The 27,663-nt window shown below is 40.2% G+C and overlaps 1 protein-coding gene across 6 annotated transcripts; it reads left to right on the forward strand.

The window, feature by feature from the left end:
* Positions 1-1,602: 1,602 nt before the first annotated feature.
* LOC148880575 (uncharacterized) lies at positions 1,603-27,663 on the forward strand. Of its 6 annotated transcripts, XR_016104602.1 has the most exons (5): positions 1,625-1,825; positions 1,986-2,044; positions 2,223-5,583; positions 26,641-26,779; positions 26,971-27,178. XR_016104602.1 is itself a non-coding variant. In XM_088962534.1 (4 exons), exon 3 carries the CDS (start codon positions 2,198-2,200, stop codon positions 5,552-5,554), a length of 3,357 nt encoding a protein of 1,118 aa, XP_088818660.1. In that variant the 5' UTR covers positions 1,603-1,825; positions 1,986-2,044; positions 2,178-2,197; the 3' UTR covers positions 5,555-5,583; positions 27,192-27,663. The 6 variants fall into 6 exon arrangements, 5 of the variants coding, with proteins under 5 accessions (XP_088818660.1, XP_088818659.1, XP_088818661.1 ...); XM_088962534.1 differs by lacking the exons at positions 26,641-26,779; positions 26,971-27,178 and adding an exon at positions 27,192-27,663 and having other exon boundaries at positions 1,603-1,825; positions 2,178-5,583; XM_088962533.1 differs by lacking the exon at positions 26,641-26,779 and having other exon boundaries at positions 1,603-1,825; positions 2,178-5,583; positions 26,971-27,408.

Genomic DNA, 27,663 nt, shown 5'->3' on the forward strand with positions numbered 1-27,663 from the left:
TATCACAATATATTATTATATATTATATTACATAATATAAAATAGTTATAGGTAAGCTTAAAAAAAATAAAAAAATTATAAGTATACAAGTAAGGATGATTGGGGCGGGGCGGGGCAAAGTCAGGGATCCCCGTTCCCCATAGGGACGGGGATGGGGTTAAGATCAATGTTTTTGAATCATCGTTGACCCGAACAGTTGGACCATTCGGCCTGAAAACCATCCAAGCAACTGGTTCTTTTTCACCCCTAACCTATTCCTGGGTAAAAAACCGTTGACTTTGTTAGAAAACTGTTGACCCGGATGATCGAACCATCGACTCGTTTTGACCCGAACAGTGGTTTGCAATATAAAGTTGCATGAGAGAAAGAAGATCGCAGATGTTGTAGAGAATCTTAGATCTCAGATTTGAGAACTCAGATTTGTGTTTGTTGTCGTCGCTATTATCGTCGTCGTTGAGCATCGAACCATCCTCCTCCTCTTCCTTCTTCTTCCCTCCTTCCTTTCCTTTCTCTTCTTTTCTTTTTTTCCTTTCTCCTTCCTTTCTTTAGTTCTTTCTTTTCTTTTTTTTTTCTTTCTCAACCGAAACATCTCTTCTCCAGTTCTCCTTTCTCAAGTCTCATATAAAATATTTTCCCTAATATGTAAACCGTTTGAACTGTTCGACCCGGATGGTCAAACCGTTGACCTGAAAAACTGGTAGCTAGAACGGTTCCGTTTCTAGGTCGGTTTTTGAAAACCTTTGTTAAGACTTTAGCCTCGCTAGGGTTCAGGGCGGGGAATTTCAATTTGGGGTCGAGTATGGGACAAGCATAACCCGACCCCACCCTTCCCTATTGCCATTCCTATGCATATATGATCTTGTATCAAACAACAATAGTGAGATGAGAATGAGATGGGCTCGATTGCTAGTTTGGCACATGACATGACTCGTGATTCTAGTCTCTAGAGAGAACGAATATGCTTTTCACACCTGGTGTCTCATAGGCGCATCACATGCACATCCTATCATGCATCGAGAACATCTCCCGTACTTATCAATTATTATTCATGGGAGATGTTCCCAATGCACGGTGGATGTTCCTATGAGGCGCCGATTTGTGAGAAGCAGATCTTGTCATGTCTCCAAAGTCCAAATCTGCTCCTCACATAGAGCTTTTTACACTGACCTCACAACGTGTCCTAGTCACACATCAGGATATTCTTGTTTACGGGCCAGATTTACATTGTGTCAGGCTCACGTTTTGGGTCAGGCCCATTCAAATTTTTGCAAAAGCCAAATCCGAGCATGACCCATAAACAAGTCTAATCAAGAGCATCTGCAGTATTATTCACGGAGAGATATTCTCAATAGACGATGGAATGTGGCTGTGAGATCGGAGTGAGGAGAGTTATGTGAAACTCTGCACACTGACCTGAAAGGATATCCTCGCCGCACATCGGGACATCTTCCTACTTATATTTATTATTCATGGGGGAGATGTTCCCAATAGACGATAGATGCGGCTGTGAGGTCGGAGTGAGAGTAACTCCCAATTCATTCCACAAGGCTTGGAAATCTGACACATGGACACTTTATTAATGATGCTTCTGTTCTATTAGAAAAACAAAAAACACACACTTCAATGGTGCTGTAAGGTGTAAGCCTGCGTTCCTGTGATCGTGCAAACAACCATCCCTCTCTATCTTACGCCTTAAAAATAACAAACTACCCCCCCCAAATCTCCGCTCCTCGCCTTTCCCCCGTGTCTGTGTGGAACTGCAATCACCAGACCCTTTACATTTCTATCGTCGCATCTTTCGCCACTTCCGGCTTCGAAGATTCCGGTAACTCCTCTTTTTAAATGTGAACTTCTCAACGAGATTATACCCCTGCCCCCCTTATGGATTTAGGGTTTTCCGATTATCAGTTCCACGTATTGATTCGGATTATTGCCTTATTTATTTCTTTATGTGAAGTTAGATTAATCTCCGAATGTTTCCGTAGGTCTATGAGCTCGTAGGAATGTGCAAACATCGGTCTATTGAACACCTAAGAATTGATAAGTAAGTTACGTAGCGTGAATCGCTTAACATTAGTTTCATTCTGTTTAGGTTGATTGATGTGCAGTTTGAAACCTTTTGCACATTCTCTAATCTAATACCTTCTCTGTTCTGATTGATCTCTCTTTTTTATTAGCCATACGATTACCTAACATTATGGAAATTGAAATGGGGGAAACAGAGAATTCTTTGGAATCATCAAGCATGGGAATATTAATCAATGGTGGTGCTAATGCCGAGATGTTGCTAAAAAGGTCCCTGGAAAACGGTTTTGCTGTTCCTAACGATTTTCTTGCCAAGTATAAGCGGCGGAAGATGTCGGCGAACCGGGATTTTCCCAAGGGATGTGGACGATTTGCGTCGATAAGTAACCGCATTTCAAGAGAAGGAGATGCTGTTGCAGTTATTGCTGTCGATGACTCAAATGTTAGGGTGGAGTGTGTTGCTGCCATTTTAGAACCCGGCCCTGTTAACAGGGATTCGCCCGAGGGATGTGGAGGATCCGCACAGAGAATTTGCAGTCCAAGAGAAGTAGATGCTATTGCAACTATTGCTGTAGAGGATTCAAAAGTTGGGGTAGAGGGTGCTGCCGTTCTAGAACCTAACCCTGCCAACTTGGATTTTTCCAATGGATCTGAACAGGTTACACCAATAACTAATGGCAGTTCAAGAGAAGGAGCTGCTGCTGCAGTTATTGCTATTAAGGACCTGAAAGTTGGGGCAGGACACGCTTCTGTTTTAGAGTCTATCCCTGCCCTGCAAGTTGGAACTTGTGTCAACTTTGAAGCTCCTGCATTGTTAGAAGGTTCCGTTCGAGCAAAACCATTGGATTCATCAGAAAATCTGAAAACCAAGAGTCCAAAGCTTTTGGAGTCTCCTGTTGAGTCGGAAGCAGGCGAACCGGCAGAATTGCTTGATTCATCAAAGAATTTGGATATGCAAGCAACTAGTATTTTGGAATTGCAGTCAGCTAAGAATTCTGTGCTGGCTGTTACTTTGGAATTGTCAAAGATTTCAGATCAGCCTCAACCATCCAGTCTTGTTGTTGATAACACAAATGCGAGGTTGTCAAAGAAATATCCTTCTCGGAGTAAAATTTCAGCCAATCGAGATTTTCCGCAAGGTTGTGGGAGAAATGCTCCATCTGCAAGTAAGGAAGAACAGTTAAGAGCCATTTCTTCTTCCGGAAGCAAGTACTTAGCCGATGCCATGCCTAGTGGGAAACAAATTGGTCAAGAGGTTCAAGGCAGAGATGTTTTCAATGATAAATCAAAAGGTGGTGTTACTAATGAAATTGAGAAAAAGGCTAAATCCAAAGGAGATGTTACCAAAGAAATGACTGAACATTTTCAAGTGAAAATAACTTGTGAAGTCAAGGATGATGCTGAACAAAACACAGATAGAATTCATGATGGGGATGCTCAAAACAAAAAACCGAAAGGAAATGTACATAAAGAACTTAAGGAGCAAGTTCAAATTAGAGCAGACTCTGAAAACAACCCAAAATGGGAAGATACAGAAGAAACTAACATGAAATCTCCAAGAGAAATAACAACAGAAGACTCCCCTGGTTTTGGACACCATGATAACAGGGTTATTGTGCAGGCTCTGATGGCTGCACCAAACTGTCCATGGAGGCAGGGAAGACGGGCTTTCAAATCTACCCCAACTAGTTATACAAAAAACAAAGCAAAGAAGAGTGAAAATGGGGTTCGGGAAAAATCTGCTTCTGTTTCTAGAAAAAAGAATAATGAATCAGGAAATTTAGTAGGAAAAACTACAAAGAAGTTGTCTCCTATAGGAAAGATTGCTTATGAAGAGATTGGTCAACTGGTTGTCAGGGAGGAGGAAGATTTTCTCGAACATGAACAAGAAGCTGAAAATATTCCTATGGGTAAAAAATCACATGATTTGGAACTGAGCTTGATTCCATTTGGTGTTAATTCTTCGAGTGATAAAGGTGCCCGTAACAAAGTCAGGGAGACCCTACGTCTCTTCCAAGTGATCTGTAGAAAGCTCTTGCAGGAAGAGGAAGCAAAGTCGAGGGATCAAGGAAATCCTTCCAAACGGATTGATCTCATAGCTTCAGCTATTCTCAAGGACAAAAACAAATGGGTTAATACTGAGAAGATCTTGGGACCTGTCCCTGGGGTTGAAGTTGGTGATGAGTTTCATTTTAGGGTAGAGCTTGCTATCATTGGTCTTCATCGCCCATTTCAAGGTGGTATAGATTACATGAAGCAAGGTAAAAAAATTATTGCGACAAGTATTGTTGCTTTGGCTTCTGGTGATTATGCAGATGACATGGACAGTTCTGATGTCTTGGTATATACTGGCTCCGGAGGAAAGCCAGCGAGTGCAGATAAGAAAGCTGAAGATCAAAAGCTCGAACGAGGAAATCTATCACTGAAGAATAGTATGGATGCAGGTACATTTGTCAGAGTTATCCGTGGATATAAAGAAATGAAGGCCTCTGACACCAAGGGTAAGTTGGTTTCAACATACATCTATGATGGGCTGTACAAGGTGGAGAAATTTTGGCAGGAAAGAGGGCGTTATGGTTCTTCTGTCTTTAAGTATCAGCTGAGAAGAAATCCAGGTCAGCCAGAACTTGCTCTTAAAGAAGTAAAGAAGTCAAAGAAATTGAAGGTACGTGAGGGTCTCTGTGTAGATGATATTTCTGGTGGAAAAGAGAAGATGCGTATATGTGCTGTGAACACCATAGATGATGAGAAGCCTCCACAGTTTACATACACAACCAATATCATATACCCTGAATGGTACAATCAGTTACCTCCTAGGGGTTGTGATTGTACAGATGGGTGCTCAGATTCTGAGAAATGCTTTTGTGCAGTAAAGAATGGAGGAGAGATCCCATTCAACTATAATGGTGCTATTGTGGAAGCAAAGCCCCTTGTTTATGAATGTGGTCCTTCTTGCAAGTGCCCTCCATCTTGCCATAACAGAGTTAGCCAGCATGGCATCAAATTTCAGCTAGAGATCTTCAAAACCAAAACCAAGGGTTGGGGTGTCAGATCCCTAACTTCCATCCCATCCGGAAGTTTTATATGTGAGTATACAGGAGAACTGCTTGAGGATAAAGAGGCTGAGCAAAGAACTAACAATGATGAGTATTTGTTTGATATTGGACACAACTACAATGATCATACCCTTTGGGATGGACTCTCAACTTTGATACCAGATTTGCAAACAAGTTCTAGTGAAGTTGTGGAGGATGTAGGCTTCACCATTGATGCAGCGCTATATGGGAATATAGGGAGATTCGTCAACCATAGTTGTTCACCTAACTGTTATGCACAAAATGTCCTTTATGATCATGATGACAAGAGAATGCCCCACATAATGCTCTTTGCTGCTGAGAATATTCCTCCCTTGCAGGAGTTAACTTACCATTACAACTATATGATAGACCAGGTTCATGATTCTGATGGGAATATCAAGAAGAAAAATTGCTATTGTGGCTCGCATGAGTGCACTGGGAGGCTCTATTGAGGCAAATTTTATCCATGCAAAATTTCATTGTAAGTTGCCATTTGAATTGATTGCATTGTTGTGAGCAACTTTTTGCATTGTAAGTTTTAAATGATTTATGCCAAGCATAGTTGTCAAGGCAATGCCTAGGTGCGAGCCACCCATGGAGGGTCGCCTTGCTTAAGTGCCTAGCTATTTTGTACATGGTACTATGAAATATTTTTATGTTCTTTATTTTTGAGAATATAATATTAAAATAGAAACTATTAATCGAAATTATTCATTTTGTGGGTCTATATACTGGTTTCTTTTTGTTGTTTTCTCATTTGTTAGGGTTTAATCAATACACATGTTGGTGTATTAATTTGTTAGGGTTTATATACTAGCATACTTATCATCTCGTAAGCTGATTGAAATGCCTATTTTTAAGGATTTTCCAAAGACTTGGGTTTTTAAATGTTAACTACCCCTAAAACCAACCCCCTGTGAAAATTTCAAACTAACAAAATAAAAAAAAAAGTTTTTATAGTATCAAAACACCTGGTACGCATGTTTGTGTGTATTGGATGTGTTGTTGCTTTGAATCTTTTGCATATATGTACATATCAAACCCTTTGGAGAGGCTAAATTACCACCTCTCCCAATATACAAACTTTTGTGATTATAGTTGAGCCCAATACAAGTGAGATCCCTATTAACCCCCTGTTTGGCTAGTGCCTAAGTCAACCCATTTGCCAACCTTTGTACCCATTGTACTTGCATGTGTATGTTTCTTGCCTCCCATTTAATCTTCTTTAGTTCATCTGTATAGACTCACGCTGCTCCCTTGTTGTTCCTAGTCAACCAACCACTGCCTTGGAATCACCTTCAGTAATTAGCTTGTCCAAGTTCATGTTTATTACATGCTGCACTCCCTTGGTGTATGCTGTCTTGAACCCTTGAAGACTTCAAAACTTGAACAGATAAGCAAGGGACTAAACTTTGTTCAATGAATACATTCTTCTTCTCTTTTATTTTCCAAGGACATAAACAGTGGCTTAGTCCCTATGTTTTCTAAGTTTTCTTTTCTTCTTTTTCTTCCCATGTATGTCTTGATTTTCTATGTTTTATTGTGAACTTTCTACTTTTTTTGTGAAGATTGTAGATAATTACTAGTGAAAGATGGTTGCTGTTTGCTATGAAACCTAGGGAATTTCCCTAGGATTCATGGTTTTTATTTAAAAAATCTACCACCAAGTCCACAGGATGTTCTCTCTCCTATTGCCTAGCATGGCCTTGGTGCCTTGAAAACTATCAGTTGAAAACAACCCTCTTGTAGTCTAGAACAAATTGAGATTAGATACAAAACCAGAAAAAGAACAAGAGAAGCTTGAGAAGTTGAGAGAGGAAGAGAGTTGTCGACAATGAGAGAGTTAGAGAAGAGAGTTTCGAACTTGACCTCCCTCTAACACTCTAAATCATTTTATTAACTTAATCTTTGAAATATTACGGAGGGGCCCTTGGATGGACAAGAAATTACAAAACAGAGTATATGAGTATGGGCCCAGAATAAGGCCCATTACAGAGAAAAAACATAAACATAACATAGAATGACAGCCTATGGGCCATTCGACCCATCTCCTCTACACTCCCCCTCAAGCTGAGCATAGATGTTAATCATGCCCAGCTTGCTAGTGTCATGCTGAAGCCTGGCTTTGGGAATGCCCTTGGTGAGAAAATTTGCCAATTGTCCTTCAGAAGTGATGAATGGAAGACACACTTCACCCGAAGAGACTCTTTCTCGAATAAAGTGTCTATCAACCTCAATATGCTTAGTCCTATCATGTTGTACTGGGTTGTGGGCAATGTTGATGGCTGCCTGATTATCACAGTACAACATCATTGGCTTGTCATGATCAATCCCAAGTTCTTCCATTAATGACCTTAGCCACAACAATTTAGAGATTCCATTAACCATGGCCCTGTATTCTACTTCTATTGAGGATCAGGCCACAACTGATTGTTTCTTGCTCCTCCAAGAGACAACATTACCAGCCACCAGACTGCAATACCCTGAAGTAGATCTTCTGTCTTCAATATTACCAGCCCGGTCAGCATCAGTATAAGCTTCAAGCTTCAGATGACCATGCTTAGTAAATAGAATTCCCTTTCCTGGAGAGCCTTTCAGATAACACAATTCATTCTACAGCTGCCATTTGAGTATCTCTGGGAGCATGCATGAACTGGCTAATACAACTGACAACATATGCAATATCTGGTCGAGTCATGCACAAGTACAGGAGTTTCCCAAGAAGTCTCTGAAAGACCCCTTTGTCTTCCAACAATGTTCCATCTGAAACTGAAAGTTTGTGACTCATATCAATGGGAGTTGCAGCTGGTCTAGCACCCATCTTTCTAGTTTCAGACAACAAATCAATGACATATTTCCTCTGGGAGATAAGAATCCCATCCTTAGATCTAGCAACTTCTATGCCAAGGAAGTATCTCAACTCTCCTAGATCCTTAATCTCAAATTTTGTGCGAAGGAAAGACTTAAGGGCCCGAATGCCTGAGACATCATCACCACTTATTATAATTTCTTCAACATACACAATGAGATACACTGTTAGAGATCCACTTTTCTTCACAAAGAGAGTATGATCTGACTGTGTCTGGACATAGCCGAATCTAACAAGTGCAGCTCTAAACTTCTCAAACCAGGCTCTAGGAGTCTGTTTGAGTCCATAAAGTGATTTCTTCAACTTGCATACCTTTCCTTGCATATCTTTCCCATACATTCCTGGAGGGAGAGCCATATAGACTTTCTCATGTAAATCACTATTAAAAAATGCATTCTTTACATCTAACTAATAAAGAGGCCAATTAAAGTGAGATGCCAGAGATAGGAGAACCCTCACAGATGTCATCTTGGCAACCGGGGCAAAGGTCTCTAGGTAGTCAATCCCATATGTCTATGTGTAACCTTTTGCAACCAGTCGGGCCTTGTACCTCTCAATAGTCCCATCAGCCCGATATTTAATGGTAAAGACCCACTTGCATCCAACAGGATCCTTCCCTTCAGGCAAATCCACCATGTCCCATGTATCATTTTTGTGTAGAGCATCTATTTCATACTTCATGGCATATCTCCATTCTGGAATTCCAAGAGCTTTTGATACAGACCTAGGAATAGGGTTAAAAGCAACTGAAGAGAGGTAAGCAAAGTATGAAGGAGAAAGTAGATCATAAGAAAGGTGTTTGGAAATGCAGTGTGCAGTTCTCTTCCGCTTTCCTTTCCTAACAGCAATGGGGACATCAAGATTTAGGAATGATGGTTCCAAGGGGGCTGGAGCAGAACCTGTTATCTCATCTTGTGATTGGGAGTGTATGAGCCTCATCTGTTATAAGGGAAACAACTTGCTCATTTCTGGATCTTTGCCTTTGGTACACTTTTGGATTATGGGTAGGACGATGAGGTAAAGAAATAGGAGCACCAGGACATGATGAATGAAGTGGCTGATCCCCCTTTGGTTCATTTGGTGAGGATACAGGCTTGTCAAGAGACTCAACTGGGACAGGAAGAGGAAGAGCAAATACTTGTGACAAACTCTCCCCCTGTTGACAATGCCCTTCCTAAGGGGAACCATAAAAATGTGAAAGCTCATCAAAGGTAACATCCATAGAGACACGCCGAGTGCCAGTCTTAGGATCAAAACAACAATAACCCTTTTGTGTGGGGGAATAACCAAGGAAAATGCACTTGTGGGCTTTTGGTTCAAACTTATGTCTTTGGGCACTTCGAATGTGAACATAACAAGTACAACCAAACACACGAAGAGGAATCGGAAAAAGATCCCTGTCTGGGTGAAGAAGACTGAAGGGGGATTTAAACCCTAAAACCCTAGATGGCATACGGTTTATAAGATAGGTAGCAATAAGAACAGCATCACCCCAAAATCTTGTAGGAACATGTGAGGCAAACAAAAGGCTTCTTGCAACTTCAACAATATGTCTATTTTTCCTTTCAGCAATTCCATTTTGTTCAGAGGTTCTAACACAAGAGCTTTGGTGAATAACCCCCATGTCAGAGAGATACAAGGATAAGCTCTTTTCAAAGTACTCTTTTGCATTGTCAGATATGAAAACTTTAATTCTGGTATCAAATTGGATTAAAATAAGCTCATGAAATTGCCTCACAAGTCTTGAAACTCCATCACGAGATTTCATTAGGTATATCCAAGTGAATCTAGAAAAGTCATCAATAAATAGGATTAGCCCCCCATAGAAGATAAGTGGTAAGGCCCCCACACATCAGAGTGCACAATATGAAAAGGAAAAGAAGATTTTTTTATTTCTCACAGGAGAATTGTTTCTACAATGCTTTGACAACTGACATGACTCACACTTGAGGCTAGACACACTGATTCCCTTAAACAATTCGGGAAGTAAATGACTTAAAGCAGAAAAAGGTAAATGGCCAAAACGACAATGACTCAACAAAATTCGACTGACAGACTCCGAAGAAGTAGAACCAAAGGCAACGTTCTTGGGATAATCATGACATTGGCCAGGAGTGTCGAGCAAGTATATTCCGTTCGCTTCATGGCCACTCCCAATCACTTTCCGAGATTCCAGATCTTGAAACACACAATGAGAAGGAAAAAATGTTACACAACAATTCAATGACTTGGTCAAGCTATTTACAGATAATAAATTTGTATTCAATTTAGGTACATGAAGAGTGGAGGATAAGAGTAAGGAGTCTGTAGACTTGACAGTTCCCTTGTCAGAAATAGGGGCAAGAGAACCATCAGCTAAGGTGATTTTGTCACAACTAGGAAGCAAATCATATGAAAGAAACAAAGTGGAAATGTTGGTCATGTGATCAGAAGCACTTGAGTCTATGATCCAAGGGGTCTTGGGATTACCTGAGGTGGATGCATGGTTAGCAAAGGCTCTTATACCTGAATGAGCAAATGCGGTGGTGGCTAAACTTCCAGAAGGGTTGGATGATGAAATTACACCTTCAAGCTGGCTGATCATCTTTCCAAACTTCTCATATTCAGCTTTCATGGCTGCCAATTGTGTACTGGCAGACTCAACCTCTGTATCTGTACTTGTGGCTGCAGATGCACTTCCTGTCTTTCTACTATCATTCTTCTTCTAGAATCGGATAGGGACAAGATTGGGATGCAATTTCCAGCACTTGTCCTTGGTGTGTTTCGGCTTCTTGCAATATTCACACACCACCTCCTTCTTTCCTGTGCCATTAAGAGCTCCTATAACCCCTTTGGGTTTAATTCTCATATTTGCAAAATGATCATTGATGCTGGCTCCTTGAACATGCACTTGCCTTCTACTCTCTTCATTGCTGACCAAAGCATATGCTTGAGACAATGAAACATCTTCCTTGGACAAAATGTTTTGCTTTGTGATGCCATATTCAGAATTCAGCCCTGTCAGGAACTCAAGGACCCTGTTCCTTTCAACTAATTTCCTGTATGTTTCAGCATCATTAGGGGCATCCCATGTAACAACCTCTATCAAATCAATCTCTTGCCATAGAGATTTCAGGGTTGAGAAGTATGCTACAAGTGACTTCTCCCCCTGCCTTAGATTCTTCACATCACTCCTCAATTTGTAGGCTCTGGCAACATTCAACTTGTGGGAGTAAGTTTCTACAACACTATCCCAGATTTCCTTAGCCGAGTTCATCCAAAGATAGTGCTGATTAATCTGTGGCTGCATTGAATTCACAAGCCACTCAATCACTGTGTAGTTTTCTTGCATCCATCTCTCATAAGATGGATCATCCTTTGGAGGAGCTTTCTTGCTCCTAGAAATAAAATCCCATTTCCCTCTGCTACAAATATGGATTTTCATTGATTACGACAATGCCAAGTAGTTGGTCCCATCAAGTTTAACTGTAGTTACAACCAACATAGAATCGGTTGGGGTTCCCAAAGTCTGTCCATATTTAGCAGCATTCTTGCTTTCAAGGTTCGAGAAATCCATCCTGTAAAGGCTCCATTTAGGATTTTAATAAGTTTTCCAAGGTACTGGGGTTCTTGACGAACTTAGTTTGAGCTGAATCGGCAACAACAACCAGCTCACAGAATCAGTTCAGTCTTGATAACTGTGATAGTCCAGCTTGGTGGCAGCTCTTTCTAGAGTAAGAAATACTATTTCAGCCTTCAAGGGACAACCAACAGACCCCCAAACACAAAGTATTCCAGGTCCCCAACAACTGTTGTCCCAAAGAGAGAGAGAAAAAGTCCACAGTCCTTAAGAGGCCTTTTGTCAAACACTCTGTGTGCAGTAGTTAACAGCCTACTGTTAACTAGTAGAAACCACTTCAATAGTGTTCTGTATAGGTCCAAGAAAAAGGCTGGGCTGAAATTGAGACTAGTACCATTTAGTCCAAATCAGTTTCAGCAGCTTGGCAGTTCAATAACAGTCGAACTGCTCTCCAAAATAACCCAGAAATTTATGAGTTGAATCAGTCCAGCAACAGTAAGGCAGAATGGAGGAGGGTTTTGAATGCTTTAACAGCCCTCCCAAGCAACGAAAATAACCCAACAAAAACTGAGAAAACTTACAGTAAGAGAATCTCTGATTTGAACTTCAAACCAGGCCGAACACCTTGCTTTCTGAGATAACTTCGACACCCTTTTCTCTGATATCAAATCAGACTGAATACCTCTCTCTGATTCTTCCTGGTCACCGAACCATTCTCCAAGTGTGTAGAGACTTGGGCACCCTCCAATAACCTCCAAAAACCAGGAGAATGACTTTAAGCTTTCAGCCCTAGAACCTCCTCATGCAGTTGGTTGAAGTAGAACCACATGAGGGGCACACCAAGCTCTGGCCTGCTCTTATACCAAGTTGAAAACAACCCTCTTGTAGTCTAGATCAGCTTGAGATTAGATACAAAACCAGAAAAAGAACAAGAGAAGCTTAAGAAGTTGAGAGAGGAAGAGAGTTGGTGGCAATGAGAGAGTTAGAGAAGAGAGGTTCGAACTTAACCTCCCTTTAACACTCTAAATCATTTTATTAACTTAATCTTTGAAATATTATAGAGGGGCCCTTGGATGGGCAAGAAATTACAAAGCAGAGTATATAAGAGTATGGGCCTAGAATAAGGCCCATTACAGAGAAAAAACATAAACATAACATGGAATGACAGCCTATGGGCCATTCGGCCCATCTCCTCTACACTATCCATTCTCGCATTTTGCTACACCATTTTGTTGAGGAGTATCTGGATAACTATGTTGAGATTGGATTTCATAACTCCTCAAATAGGCTTGGAAATCTCCATTTCTATATTCCCCCCCTGAGTTTGAGCGAAGAATGCTGATGTTTGCCTTGAACCGAGCTTGTATCATAGCATGAAACAACTTAAACATTGCAAAGATTTATGATTTGTGTCGCGAAAAGTAAACCTGTGTAAATCTAGTACAATCATCAATGAGCAATACAAAGTATTTGTACCCTAATCTTGAAACCAATAGAAGCACACCAAACATCACTTTGTATAATTTCAAATGGTGAAGTTGCATGCTTATTGTTGAAATCTGTTAGTTTGTTAGTTTCCTTAATTAATTAATTAATTATTTGTTTTTTTTTTTGTTCTTAGTGCCACAAGGGCATTCTTGTAATCTTACTTTCTTTTGTTATTAGTTGGGACACCCTAATATAAATACTAATGTCTGGCGCCACTAGTCACAACTTTTTGATCCCTGAATTCTCTTCATCTCTCTTCTCTTTTCTCTCTACTCTGATATGTTCAACACAGAAAACATGGTATCAGAGTAGGTTTTCTGGGGTTAGAAGCAGTGTGACAAAGTCTTCTCAGTTTCTTCTTCCTCAATCTCTCAGTTCCTCATCTACTGTGGATTGAATCTAATTAGGGAGTGGATTGAACTGATCTGAAGGGCTTTCTTTTAGGTTCTCTTTCTTTCTTGGTCGTGTGCCAAGAAAACCCTAAGAGAAGGGAACTCTGATGCTGTGAAGGCAAGTCTTCTTAATCCTGTGGATCGTATGATCCTTTCTTGTACCCAAGTAAGTGGGTTTTAGAAGTCTGGATGACCTGCAACCACTGTGTTTTTTATTTTTTTTTGGAACTGTGAATCGGGTGATCCTGTTTCTTGTACCCAAACAACTGGGTGGTGTAGATCTGAATGGCATGTGATTGTGTGACAGTGGTTTGCTAATGTCTCTTGGGCAATTATAGTGGCTGTGTGCTCAAGTAGTTGATGAAGGGTTATATATAAGGGCTGCTTAGTTCCTGAATTGCCTCCTTATATGTGTGTGGTGTTCCTAAGACCTGTTTTTTGACTGAACTAAACTGGTCTTCCTGTGGAACTGTGAACTGTGAACTGAACTCTGCTGAACTGAACTATCAAATCAGACCTTATATCATGTCATATGAGGATTCTAGTGTGTCTAGTGGGCCTTCCAATCAAGGTGGAGTTAGTGGAGGATTTGATATGAGCTTCCCCATGGTTGTAATACCGTTTGATGGTCTCAATTACCTAGAATGGTCAAGGGGAATTAAACTGAACATAACTGCCATGGGGAAGATGGGCTATATTAATGGTAAAACGTAAAACCAAAGAACTGAAGTCTTGGGGTGCAGATCATGATAGGTGGGATCAGGAAAACAGCATGGTGATGTCACGGCTACTACTCTCCATGCTGCCTCCGGTCAGGAAGACATTCATGTGAGCTGAAACAGCTATTGAGATTTGGGAGCAGGCAAAATCTACTTATTCAGAGCAACGTCACTATGACAAAATATACCAGTTGCAAGCTGCCTCCTCTACTTGTAAGCAGGGGGAAAGGGGGCTCTCATCATATTACTCAGATTTCACCTTGATATGGAAAAAACTAGACCATTATCAGAACATAGACAGGAAGTGTGATGTTGATGCTAAGGCCTACAAGTCTCTGGTTTCCTACTCTTGGGGCTAAATGCAGTATATAAATCTCTTAGAGTTTAGATATTAGGAAGTAAAGATCTTCCCTCAATACAAGAAGTGTATGCCCTAGTACAATCCGAAGAGAGTAGGCAGAATGTGATGAATAACTCAGAGGGGGAGCAAATTGCCTTAGTGGCAAAAGGGAGTGTGGGTGTAGGAGGCATCAATTCTTTTAAGAAGGGTGACTTCCAGAAGAAGGTGGATGATAAGGATAAGTTATGGTGTACTCGTTGTCAGAAGGCTAGACATACCAGGGATACATGTTGGGACCTCCATGGGAAGCCAAAGTGGGCTTAGGAGTTGAGTAAGAAATTGGATCAAAATAAGAAGTTGATACAACAAGGTCAAAAAAAGTTCAATACATCAAACTTAGCCTCTCAGGAGTCTCAACAATCTATCACTACCAGCCTTCCTGGAACCGATCCCTGGGAAGATATCATTAACTCTTTCCGTGACCATTCGGATCCGTATGGGTGGGCAATTCACCAGATGGATTCTGCTCTTCCTGCCTTGACTACCTTTGCATCTACTTCAGGTAATGATATAACTCTGCCACCGCCTTCCATGTGTCCTCCCTCTCATTCATTCCTTGGATAATCAACTTTGGAGCCTCAAATCATATGACAGGTAAGTCAAATTGTTTTCAATCCTATCACCTTTTATCTGGTAGGGACAAAGTGAGATTAGTTGATGGCTCTTTTTCCGCCATTATTGGTCAAGGCACTGTATCCCTTCCTTTTGGACTTACTCTTTCTAATGTGTTACATGTTCCACAATCGCCTATTAATTTGTTTTCTGTCAGTAGCATAACAAACTCATTAAACTGTTCAGTGACCTTTTTCCCTTCTTGTGTACTATAGGATTTGGACTCGAGGAAGATGATTGGTAGAGGTTGTATGGTGGATGGTCTTTACATGTTGGAGAATATAGCTAGTCTTGCGGTTTGATGTGGACGCGTATTGGGAGCAGCAACAACAATGATCCGGTGTTCTCATCCTATCCAATTCGGCAGCAACAGTCTTATCCATTCGGCAGATTAGATTAGACTATCTTGTTATTCCTATCTTATCTTATTAAGTTAGTAGATTAGATTATCTTATCTTATTAGATTAGGATTAAGAGAGACTTATCTTATCTTATCTTATCAGTTCAGTAGGATAGATTAAGGGAGTCTTATCTTATCTTATCTTATCTTATCTTATTAGTTTAGTAGGATAGATTAAGGGAGTCTTATCTTATCAGTTCAGTAGGATAGATTAGTAGGGAGTCTTCCTAAAAGTAAGACTCTTATCTCTTCTAATCTCCTATTTAAGGAGCTGAGAATATTGAATAAAGGCATTGAAAATTTCAGTCAAGAAAGAGAGCAGAGGAGAGTTAGGTGATCTCTTGGACAAATCACCATTAGGGTGGCCAAGATAGGTTCATCAAGAGCAGGGAGGAACAAGGGAAAACATGAGGTTTTCCCCTTGGACCGACCCGTGACGAGATCCTATTCGCGGGCCCATAACATTTTGGTATCAGAGCAAGGCGTCATGGGTGATCTGGAGCAGCTGCTCTCCAGGGTCCACGAACTCGAGCACCAGCTTGTGGAGACTAGCTCAGAAGTACGTGAGATCAAGGACGAAGTCAGGGAGCTACGACGTCTGATGGAGTTATTCCTTTCTAGCAAAGAGAGGAACACAGAAGGGGTGACAACCACTAGCGGTCGCCGACCTGATCTGCCGGAGTCTTCTGGCGAACTACTGTTCGCCAACCAGGGGGCTGCGATCATTCCCAAGTACAGTAGGTTGGAATTTACATCGTACAACGGCAACGGAGATCCCTTGGGTTGGCTGTACCACTGCGAGCAGTTTTTTCGCAATCAGCAGACAGACGACTGAGACAAGGTAAGCCTAGCCGCCTTTCACCTAACGGAGGAAGCGCAACTCTGGTTCTATCGATTGGAACAGGAAGAACCTAGGCTCAGTTGGACCCAGTTCAAATCCTACTGCCTTCTTAGGTTTGGGCCCCCACTGACAAGCAACCTCTTAGGTGAACTAATCAACATCAAACAGACGGGAACGGTGACCGAATACCAGCGCCAATTCCAGACCCTCCTTGCCAGAGTAGCTTCGGTACGACCGGACCAGCAGGTAGGCATGTTCACCCCAGGGTTAGCAGAACCCTTGAGGGTGGATGTGGAGATGCAACACCTCCCCAACCTGGTCACAACCATGAATATAGCTCGCGCCTTCGAACGCAAGCTAAAACTTAGCCGCAGAACCTTCAGTATGGGGCGGCCTCCATCAACATGGGCATCCTCGAAACCACTCCGAATGACTCCATATTCAGTAGCCAGCCAAGAACGGAAGCCACAGGCGAGCAACAATTCCAAACCAGCATCCAGTGTGGGGAGCAGCGTCGTTGCACCCCCTATTAAGCACTTGTCCAAGGCTGAGATGGTGGAACGCAGGGCGAGGGGACAATGTTTTAATTGTGATGAACTCTACTCAGCAGGGCACAAGTGCTAAAGACTTTTCTGCCTCCTGGTGAAACAAGAGGAAGATGAGGATGAACCCTCTTCATTGGAACCCGATCCAGGAGGGCAAAGTCATTCCACCTATCCGGGATTCCTTTGACTGTGTTTCAAAACACCCATCCTGAATTCAAGCTTGTGGACAAGCTCGTAGTCCAGGAGGGGAGTAATGATGTGGACGCGTATTGGGAGCAGCAGCAGCAATGATCCAGTGTTCTCATCCTATCCAATTTGGCAACAATAATCTTATCCATTCGGCAGATTAGATTAGACTATCTTGTTATTCCTATCTTATCTTATTAAGTTAGTAGATTAGATTATCTTATCTTATTAGATTAGGATTAAGAGAGACTTATCTTATCTTATCTTATCAGTTTAGTAGGATAGATTAAGGGAGTCTTATCTTATCTTATCTTATCTTATCTTATTAGTTTAGTAGGATAGATTAAGGGAGTCTTATCTTATCAGTTCAGTAGGATAGATTAGTAGGGAGTCTTCCTAATTAGCAAGGAGTCTTCCTAAAAGTAGGATTCTTATCTCTTGTAATCTCCTTTTTAAGGAGCTAAGAATATTGAATAAAGGCATTGAAAATTTCAGTCAAGAAAGAGAGCAGAGGAGAGTTAGGTGATCTCTTGGACAAATCACCATTAGGGTGGCCAAGATAGGTTCATCAAGAGCAGGGAGGAACAAGGGAAAACATGAGGTTTTCCCCGTGGACCGACCCGTGACGAGATCCTATTCGTGGGCCCATAACACGGTTATTAAGTCTACGAGTTAGTCTAGTAAGAGTTAGGTCTATTTATGGCATAGTTGTTTGGATCATTTATCTTTTGAATCACTAAAGGTCTTGCTTCCAGATTTGTTTAAATCAATGTCCGTGTTTGAATTTAAATGCCAAACTTGTCAATTGAGCAAACATTGTAGAAATCATTTTTCTTCAAGAAATAATAAATCTAATTTCCCTTTTCATATTGTTTTCTCTGATGTTTAGGGCCTTGTACCTTACCATATGAAATTGGCTATAAATACTACTTCATTACACTTATTGATGATTACTCCAGATATACATGGATGTATCCCATGCAGTCCAGAGATGAAAGAGTACTTCCACAATGTGAAAGAGTACATCCACAATGGATGTATCCAACGCATGATATTCACTCAGTTTCAGACGGAGATTCGAATTTTCCAATTTGACAATGTGAAAGAGTACTTCCACAATGACCTCACGATGTTCTTTGCTTCGTGTGGGTCTACCCATCGTAGCTCTTGTGCCAAAACTCCTCAACAAAATGATGTTGTAGAAAGGAAAAACTGCCATCTCCTTGAAGTGGCTCGTGGGTTACTTATCCACACGAATGTTCCAAAACGTTTTTGGTTAGATGTTGTGTTATGTGCTTTCTATCTCATCAACCTAATGGCATCTTGCTTGCTGAGGTACAAGGCCCCCCATCAACTACTTTTCCCTAAAGCTCCTCTTTTTTCTATCCCTTTTCGTGTGTTCAGTTGTCGTTGTTTTGTTCAAAACTTGTCTCCTACTCGTGGTAAACTTGATTCTTGTGTTATTCCATGTGTATTTTTGGGCTATCCTTCTTTACAAAAGGATTATCGTTGTTTTGACCTTGTTTCCAAGAAATATTATGTTGTTGTGGATGTGTCTTTCTTTGAGAGTGATCATTTTTTTCCTGTTTCTCCTCAAGGGAGAATAGGGTGGAGGAGAAACATGTCCAAGTACTACCTCCTCTACCTGACCCTCCTCCATTTCATGTCTTCCTTTGTCATCGCAAGGGCCAGCCGAGTTCAAAAGCTTGTGTAGCAACTAGAAGCTATACCACCAACATCATCAAATCCACTGGGGACAAATCCTATCCAACCAGGTACTATTATTCCTGTTGATATTCCTGACCCTACTGCTATTAATTCATCATCTCCCAATGACCTTGACATCCCTATTGCACAAAGGAAGGGAGTTAGGTCTTGTACCACCAAACATCCTATCTCCCATTTTGTCTCATATGAGAACATCTCACCCTCCTTTTATGCTTTCCTCTCTTCCATTGATAGTGTCCCTATGCCTAAAGATGTGGCAGAGGCTCTTTCAGTACCTGAGTGGACAAATGTAATGAAAGAAGAGATAAATGTCTTATATAAAAATGGTACATGGGAGTTTGTGAATCTTCCTGTGGGTAAGGAACCGGTAGGGTGCAAGTGGGTTTTTACAATAAAGCATAGGGTAGATGGTACAATAGAAAGGTACAAAGCCCGGTTAGTGGCAAAAGGTCCTTTTGTGTTTTCCTCTCTCCCATTGATAGTGCCCCTATGCCTAAAGATGTGGCAGAGGCTCTTTCAGTACCTGAGTGGACAAATGTAATGAAAGAAGAGATAAATGCCTTATATAAAAATGGTACATGGGAGTTTGTGAATCTTCTTGTGGGTAAGGAACCGGTAGGGTGCAAGTGGGTTTTTACAATAAAGCATAGGGTAGATGCTACAATAGAAAGGTACAAAGCCCGGTTAGTGGCAAAAGGGTTTACTCAGGTGTATGGAGTATAGTATGCAGAGACATTTGCTCCAGTAGCTAAGATAAATTCTATCAGGGTTCTTTTCTTTCTTGCTGCTAACCTTGATTGGGATCTTCACCAGTTAGATATTAAAAATGCATTCCTGAATGGTGATCTTGAAGAAGAGGTGTTCATGGTGCAACATCCTGGTTTCTATGCCCAAGACCAAGAGCAGAAAGTGTGCATGTTAAAGAAGTCCTTGTATGGACTAAAGTAGTTACCAAGAGCTTGGTTTAGTAAGTTTCATCTAGCGGTGCAACAAATTGGCTACAAACAGTGTCAAGCTAATCATACATTGTTTGTGAAAAAAGAAGGGAAAATTGCAGCCTTGGTAGTGTATGTTGATGACATAGTGATCACAAGCAATTGTAAGGTGGAAATTTAAAGACTAAAGGAATTCCTAGCCACTCAATTTGAGGTGAAGGATCTAGGTCCCTTGAAGTATTTTCTTGGAATTGAAATGGCTCATTCACAAAAGGGGATCTTCATTTCTCAAAGAAAATACATCATAGACTTGTTATAGGATGCAGGAAAGCTAGGAGTTAAGCCTGTTGACTCTCCCATTGATCCAAACCACAAACTAGGTGATTGCCAAGGTGAGATTATCAAGGATGTAAAGCAATTCCAGAGACTTGTGGGTAGGCTATTATATTTGTCCATGACTTGGCCAGACATTGCTTATGTTGTGTGGGTTCTTAGTCAATTCATGCATGCCCCAAGACCCACACACTTAGAGGCAACCAATAGAATCCTCATGTATCTAAAGAAGTTTCTGGGGGCTGGTTTACTATTCCAAATAAATGGACACTTGAAGGTTGAGGTATATACAAATGCTAACTGGGCCGAATCAGTTGATGACAAAAAGTCCGCTAGTGGGTACTGTACCTTTGTGGGAGGGAACCTAGTCACATGGATAAGCAAGAAACATAATGTTGTGGCGAGGTCCAGTGTTGAAGCTGAGTATAGAGCAATGTCCCACGGAGTGGCTGAAGTAATGTGGATAAAGAACATGATGGGTGAACTGGGATTTCCTGTTGACGACCCCATGTCCTTGTATTGTGATAACAAGGCTGCTATTAACAGTGCAGCAACAAGTTGGCCAACAGAAATGAGATTGGTAGTCAAATTAGGAATGAAGAATATCGCAAGAAGAAAAAGGGACATGATAGGTGTAAGTTTTAAGGACAAGTCACTACTACCAATGATGCTTAGTTTTTCAGCACTGGCAGTCAATAGCAGAGAAAACAGAAGATACCAATTGCCGAATCCTCTCCTCACCCATATAAATTGTAGTGTCACCTTTATCTAATGAATTCCCCTTAGTGGACAAAGTGTTAGTTGCCTTCTCCTCTGTTGCTTGATAAGCACGGGGCTGAGTCTTCTTGTGAACACCCTTGATAGGACGAACAGGACAATCCGGAATGATGTTACCATGCTGTTTGCAGTAGGTACAGACATTCTTCTTGTAGTGAGATGCAATATAGCCAGACCCTTACATTCATAGCATTGGATCTTGGAGAAGTCTAAAGATGATTTCTTACCACCATGATCCATAAAAACTGTTTCAGCCCTAGATTCTGTCAACTTCCCTTCAAGTCTGGTAGCAATAAGAAGTCTATTCTCTTCCCTGAGTAACTCTCCCAATATAGAATCTAAAATTTGAAGGGTAACCCTTCTCAAAATATTTGACCTGATTATTTCATATTCAGGTCTGAGCCTCATTAGGAACTGATTTACTTTTCTCTTCTCAAAGTATTGCTGAAAATACTTCACACATTCTATCGGGTTAGAAGGTTCAATATTAACTGGCTCATATTCAGCCCACAAGTCAAGAAAACCTAAATAATAATCTTGAATCTTCCTATCTCCTTGAGAGTATTCAAATATTTCTGATTCAATTTGATATTGCCTTTACATATTAGATTGCTGATACACTTTCTTCAGATAGGAATACATTTCATAAGCAGTCTTCATCCTCCTCATAGTTACAGCAATGTGGGATCCTATAGAGCTTAGAATCCAAGAAACAAGTTTGCCATTATCCAGCTTCCAGTGTCGGGAAGCTTTAGTATCAATTTCAGCTTGTTTAACAACATCCCCATTTAAATAGCCATCCAACCCCTTTCCTTTGACATAAAAATCAAAATGAAATTTCCACATTCCATAGTTTGCTCCATTGAGCTTCACCAGAATGACATCTACTCTATTAGAGGCCATTTCAGCAAGAAATAATAGTCTAAACACAGTAATAGCAGAAAATATTGGTTCAGCAGTGGCACACTTCAGTTCAAAATATCAGAGAAATAGTCCAGCATACAAGGAAGTCCAAGAATTTCAAAGAAATACCATAAGCACCTCTAGAAGTAGAGGACTTAAAGCTGACAGTCCAGAAACAACAAATTTCCAGACTGTCAAATCCAAGAAGGGATCAAAACCCTCAACCAAGCAGTCTGATATCTTTGATAAAAAAAGCAGCCTGATATCTGGGAAATAGATGACAGGAAGAAAACCGTAGGGCAACACCAAATCCAGGGATATATAGTGATTGAAGCAGCCGATTGAAGGAAAGAGACGATTAACTAACCTGTCAGGCATCTTTTCCAGAAGAAATATCAGAAGGAGAACTCAAAACCCTTTCCAGACTGATTCGAACCAGACCAGGCAAGGAAATATCAGTATAGTTCCTCTGGGCGACACCAAATCCAAAACTTTATGCAGGTCTGATGCTTGAAACAAGAAGACCAATGAAAACCCTAAAGCTGTTGGCACAGAAGTCCAGAACAGAACAGAGTGTGATGTTGACTGATCAAACCAATCAACAGAAACTTCAAACCAGATGTGGAGACTCGAGATTAAGCTTCAATCTTGAGTAGAACTCAGATGCTAAGAGCTGGTACAGAGAACCAACTCTGATGTCTGATACCATGTAAACCTTCTTGGCCGAATAGAAAAGAAGACAGAATAGACTTGACAGTGTCTAAGTGTCGACCCCCACTCCAAAGAGTATTGATTAGAATGTATAATTACAAGAATGCCCATGTGGGGGCAGAAGTAAAGAAATAAAAGGAGTACATACAAACATAAAAAACATAAATTAAATATAAAATAATACATATATTATATTTAAAACATAATTGTACAATATTTATTGATAAAATATGTATTTGCACACACAACAAACATTGATACACACACACACACAGAATGTTTTAAAACATGGAGGTGTGAGGCGTAGTTCAGAATATAAGAGTCGTAAGCCTCCTTAAGAGGAAGGGGTGAGGAGGAAGGAAAAGGAAGAGCCAAAGGGGCTAGGGGTGTTCTTTTCCCTTGTCTTTTCTTTTCTTTCCTTTTCTCTTTTTTGTTTCCTTCTTTTTCTTTTTCTTTCCCTTCCTTTTCTTTTCTTTTCCTTCCCTTTCCTTTTTTTTTTTCTTTTTTCTTTTTTTTTCTTCTTTCTTTTTATATGAAGTGTGCATGAGGCATACACCTCAGGGCATTTTGGGAGTGCCTCTGCCTCCCACGCCTTTGGGTCGGTTTTTAAAACATTGATTTGAAGTAATGCAATTGGTAAAAAAAAAATAAAGAGATTAAGAGTTTACATGCTTGAACATGTTCTATTTGTTATGCTTGATTTTATTTTTGAAATTTTATTTTAAATATGTTTTACTTGCTATGTTTATGTATTTTAATTTTAAATTTAAGTTTATATTTTTAATTAACAGTGTTTAATATTTTTAATATTTTGCTTTGTTTTGATTTTTCGTTGGCTTTTTTTTTTTTTGAGCCTTGCTTTAAGAAAAGAGTGTGCCTCGCACCTTGGGCACAAAATGGCCCTTGCGCTTTTTTTGCGGCTTGTACTTTTAAAATACTGTCTCATCTCTCTTTTGCTTAAAATGGACAGGGTTGTGGAAATAAAAGATTTTAGTCTAGGAGATCTTGGTTGTGGGTGATTTTTATCTTTGTTGTAGCTGTGGGTTTTGTGTCTTTGCTTTTGTTGGAGTTGACATGTATTGGGTGAGAGGTTTTGGTGGAGGATTTTTTTTCCTTCTCTCGGGTGACTGCTGGTGACCTTCCTTCTATCTTCTTATATTTTTCTTTTCTCAATAAATTTTATTTTCTACCAAAAAAAGGCTTTTAGGCTGATCAGTCTATTTAATAGACACTACAAACTAATGGCAGAAGTTATTGTGTTCTGTCTTTAGGAGCTTATAGTGTTCTGTCTCAGCAATTTGGAGGAAAAAATATCTATCCCAAAGTGGCAGGGTGACTAATTAAAAACTCTATTGTTCACCTGCCTTGTAGCATAGGCAGCAATTTGGAGGTAAAAATATCCATCCCTCTGAAGGTAGCTAAAAGAATTGAGAAATTGCAAAGGGATTTCTTGTGGCGCAGGCAGCAAGAGGAGAAAAAAAAATTCATGAGGTGGTTTGGAATCTCAGATTTATCTATTTCTCAAGGAGGGTGGCCTGAACATCAAGAAGATCAAAGATGTCAATATAGCCCTGCTCGGGAAATGGTTATGGAAGTTTGGGTGGAAAGACGGATGTGGTGGTGAAGGTTGCTAGCTTCTAAATTTGGTGTCTCTGGGTAGAGGTTCGACCTCAGAAGACTCCCTATGTTCCTTTGGTTGCTCAGTTGGAAGCGGGTGCTGAAATTTTGTAACTCTTTCTTCAAAGGGATAGCTTATTATTTTGGGGATGGAGGAAGGTTAATGTTTTGGCTGGATAAGTGGTGTAATGATAGGTCTCTAGCTGAATTGTTCCCTAATCTATTTCATTATCCAAGAACAGGGATGTGTATGTGGCAGATTCTTATCAAATTCCAGGTGGCAATGTAGTTTAATCTCTCAGTTTTTGGAGAAATATTCAGGACTTGGTAATGCAGGAGGTGTTAGATCTTTTGCAGCTGCTGAGATCTAAAAAATGTAAGGGCCTAGGTAGGAAGACAAATGGAGATAAAATGGGTTGTTTACTGTTAGATCCTATGAGAAAAAGCCTAAGAGCCCCAAGGGACTCCTTTTTTCCATATAGATTGATATGGGAGCCAAAGGTTCCTTTTAAGTTGGGCTTCCTAGTTTGGTCTGCAGTGCTCAGCTGCTGCCTGACCAAGGACTGTCTAACAAGAAGGGGTGTACAGATTCAAGAAAATTCATCTGGGCTATGTGAGTTGGTGCAGTAGAATGTTGACCATCTGTTTGTCCACTGCCAGGTGTCTTCATTTTCTAAGGTTATCTGGTCTATGTTGGGTGATGCCTAGAGGCCTTGCCTGGCCTCTTCAAGGTTTAAGTGGGTAAGGCAAGTAGATTTGGGAGTTGGCTCCCACTGCTATTATTAGGACTCTGGTCAGAGATGAAAAAAAAGGGTCTTCTGTAATGGGAGCAAAGCTGAGGATGAGCTGGTCTGTCAGTCTGTAGGTAGAGTGGGGTCTTGGGGCCTCTATTTCCAGTGAGTTTCAGGGCCAGTCCATGGGGTGGGTTTTGCAAAATGCAAATCTGTGGAGGGTCTGATGTATTATCTTGCTGGGGTGCTTCTGTCTGCTCCCCCACTATTTCATGTTGAATAAAATTGCCTTCTCCTTTTTCAAAAAAAAAAAAGGTAAAATAAAGGCCCACAAGCAGGCCCATAACCCATAAAATAAAGAATAGATTAAAGCCCATAAACGTAAGCTAAATAAGAAATAAAAAGATCCAATAAGGGATATGGTTGATCTGTCAACAATTATATAACAGTTTTATCTATAAATATTTCCAGACCAGGCTGGCTAGGAAATAATCAGCCTTAGTTTGATCGTGTGCATGGAAGACCAAAGAAAACATGGTTTGAAGTGGTAAAAATGATTTAAAGACTTACGATTTGAAAGAAAATTTGTCTTCTGATAAAGCAAAGTGGAGGGACAGGTTTCATGTAACCGACCCCAAATAATTGGTATTAAGGTTGACCGGCTGAATTGAGTATATCTTTGATGTCTCACATCAAAGATATTTTGAGATGCATCAAACCAATGTTGTTCAGACTGTTTACCAAAGCAGAAAGGTCACCGAATCATGGCCGAACAGTCTGACCAAGGGATTGAATCTTGGTCAATCCCTTGGGTATGGTTTATTGGTTATTTTTCTGATTTTCATTCTGGTGACTTTGGTTTAATTCATGCAAATCATGTTTTTGTTGAAATATATACATTTTTGGTCTACATAGACATTAAACAAACAATAATAAGCACAAATGGTGTTATAGCTTAATGGTAATATACAATTCTTTGTAAATACGTTATAATTTTGATTCTTTTTCTTAGGGATTATGAGTTTGACTCTCCTCGTCATTTTACAACATATGATGAAGCAGTGACCTGGGCAGTTTGTTGAAAACTGGCTGGATAACCAAAACCTGGATGATTTTCAATGGTTTGTTTGGGTTAATAGTGGGCCAAATGGTTTTGGACATATAAAAACTGGATTACCCCCGGGTTCTCACATCTAATAATCAAACCATCTGGTCTGGCGTGAGTCTTACAACATTGCATGAAATAGAACTTTCTTTAATGCTTAATAGGCCAAGATAAAATTCTCTGATGTCACATTTGATCATAGACCCAAATAACAATGATTAAACATGTAAACGTTTGTGTGCACAAGAATGCAATGAAAATATAATTGATCAAAATTTTCTGTACCATGCAGTTTGCTTTATTGTAAAACAGCTTTTTTCTTTTTCTGAAGAGGTAAAGTATAAAGTTTGTTATTGAAACAGAGATGCCTCCGAGATATACATGGTATTAGCTTCTGTATAGTGAGACTGTACGAAAAGACAATAGGGGATGATACTTGAAAAAAAAACAATAGGATACATTCTTAATAGTTCTTAGGTGTATGAAACATCACTAAAAGAGGTCTCCTTAAACTCCTTCAGAACCCTTTGAAACATGAATACGAGGAACAGACTTAAACTCCTTCAGAACCCTTTGAAACATGAATACGAGGAACAGACTACCCTGTTCACCACTACTGCTGTTTGTATGTATTTGTTTATGAACACCCTTTTGGTTTACTTCTTTCCATATATTACAAATTCACAGCTGCTGGGATGGAGAACCACGCCAACTGCTGAATGCATCCTTGACAGTCTTAGGGAGGCACCAATAACGGTTTATGTCTCATAGTATAATACCCCAAAATTTCCAAGCTAAAGGATCCTGAAGTAAAAGATGATTTGTGGTAGAACACTTTCCCAGTCTCCTCAATGGACATTCCTTTCTATTCATATTGTCTTATGTGAAGTGTTGTCCCAATTCTTCCATTCAAAGTAGAAAGTAAATTTCATTCCATTCAACGATGTAGATCTTTTTCTCCTTCCACTCTTCTGCTAAAATTCTTCTTTTTTTTTTTTTTTGTTTGCTAACTTGAAGGTAGAGGGTACAAGGACAGTAAGCTGGAAGATTAGTGAGAGTACTCTTCGAGAGAGTTTAGTTTGCTTCCTTTCAATGGATAATTAGCCTTCCAGGAAGTTGGTTTTCTTTCTGTTCTCATTACAGTACAAAATGTAACATGCACTCAACACATATGTATATATGTATTACTTCGAATAAAATTTGCCAAGAGCCATACTCTTCAGTATTTGCACTTGCAGTTTATTGGAGCTTGGAAGGAGGAGATGAAACAGAACATTTCAGGATGAGTTGGGGGTGGTCTCTATGCAACGAGTAAAAGATCTCCAAATGATATATTGTTAGCATCTTCTATGATAAAAAGATTACAAGCACATGTCAATATCATTTTTATCCAAGTGGTAGGTCGATGGCCATGTACTTTTTCAAATTAGTGGAAGATACTCGACTTTTGCTTTACAATTTGTATTAGGATTATACTTTGAAAAGAGACTCTACGGTGCCTAGCAATTTGTTGCATGCACATGATCATCATGTCCGGGACTTTGACTCGACAAGATGAAAACCCCTCGATTCAGGGGGCGTGTCCAGAGAGTATATTCATTATGTCATATCAGAAAGGTCCACATCATTGCTATTAGCTGTAATAACAGTAATGTGGCCCAACATGGCCTCACACGATTTCAATTTGTTATCTATCTTGTTATTTTTTAA

The sequence above is a fragment of the Nelumbo lutea genome, chromosome 1, assembly GCF_056320005.1.
Source record: "Nelumbo lutea isolate HS-2025 chromosome 1, American lotus-T2T, whole genome shotgun sequence".
NCBI lineage: Eukaryota > Viridiplantae > Streptophyta > Magnoliopsida > Proteales > Nelumbonaceae > Nelumbo > Nelumbo lutea.

What these genes read in the sequence shown, in the direction of transcription:
- LOC148880575 (XM_088962534.1), top strand. Translation starts at nt 2,198, where the DNA reads ATGGAAATTGAAATGGGGGAAACAGAGAATTCTTTGGAATCATCAAGC.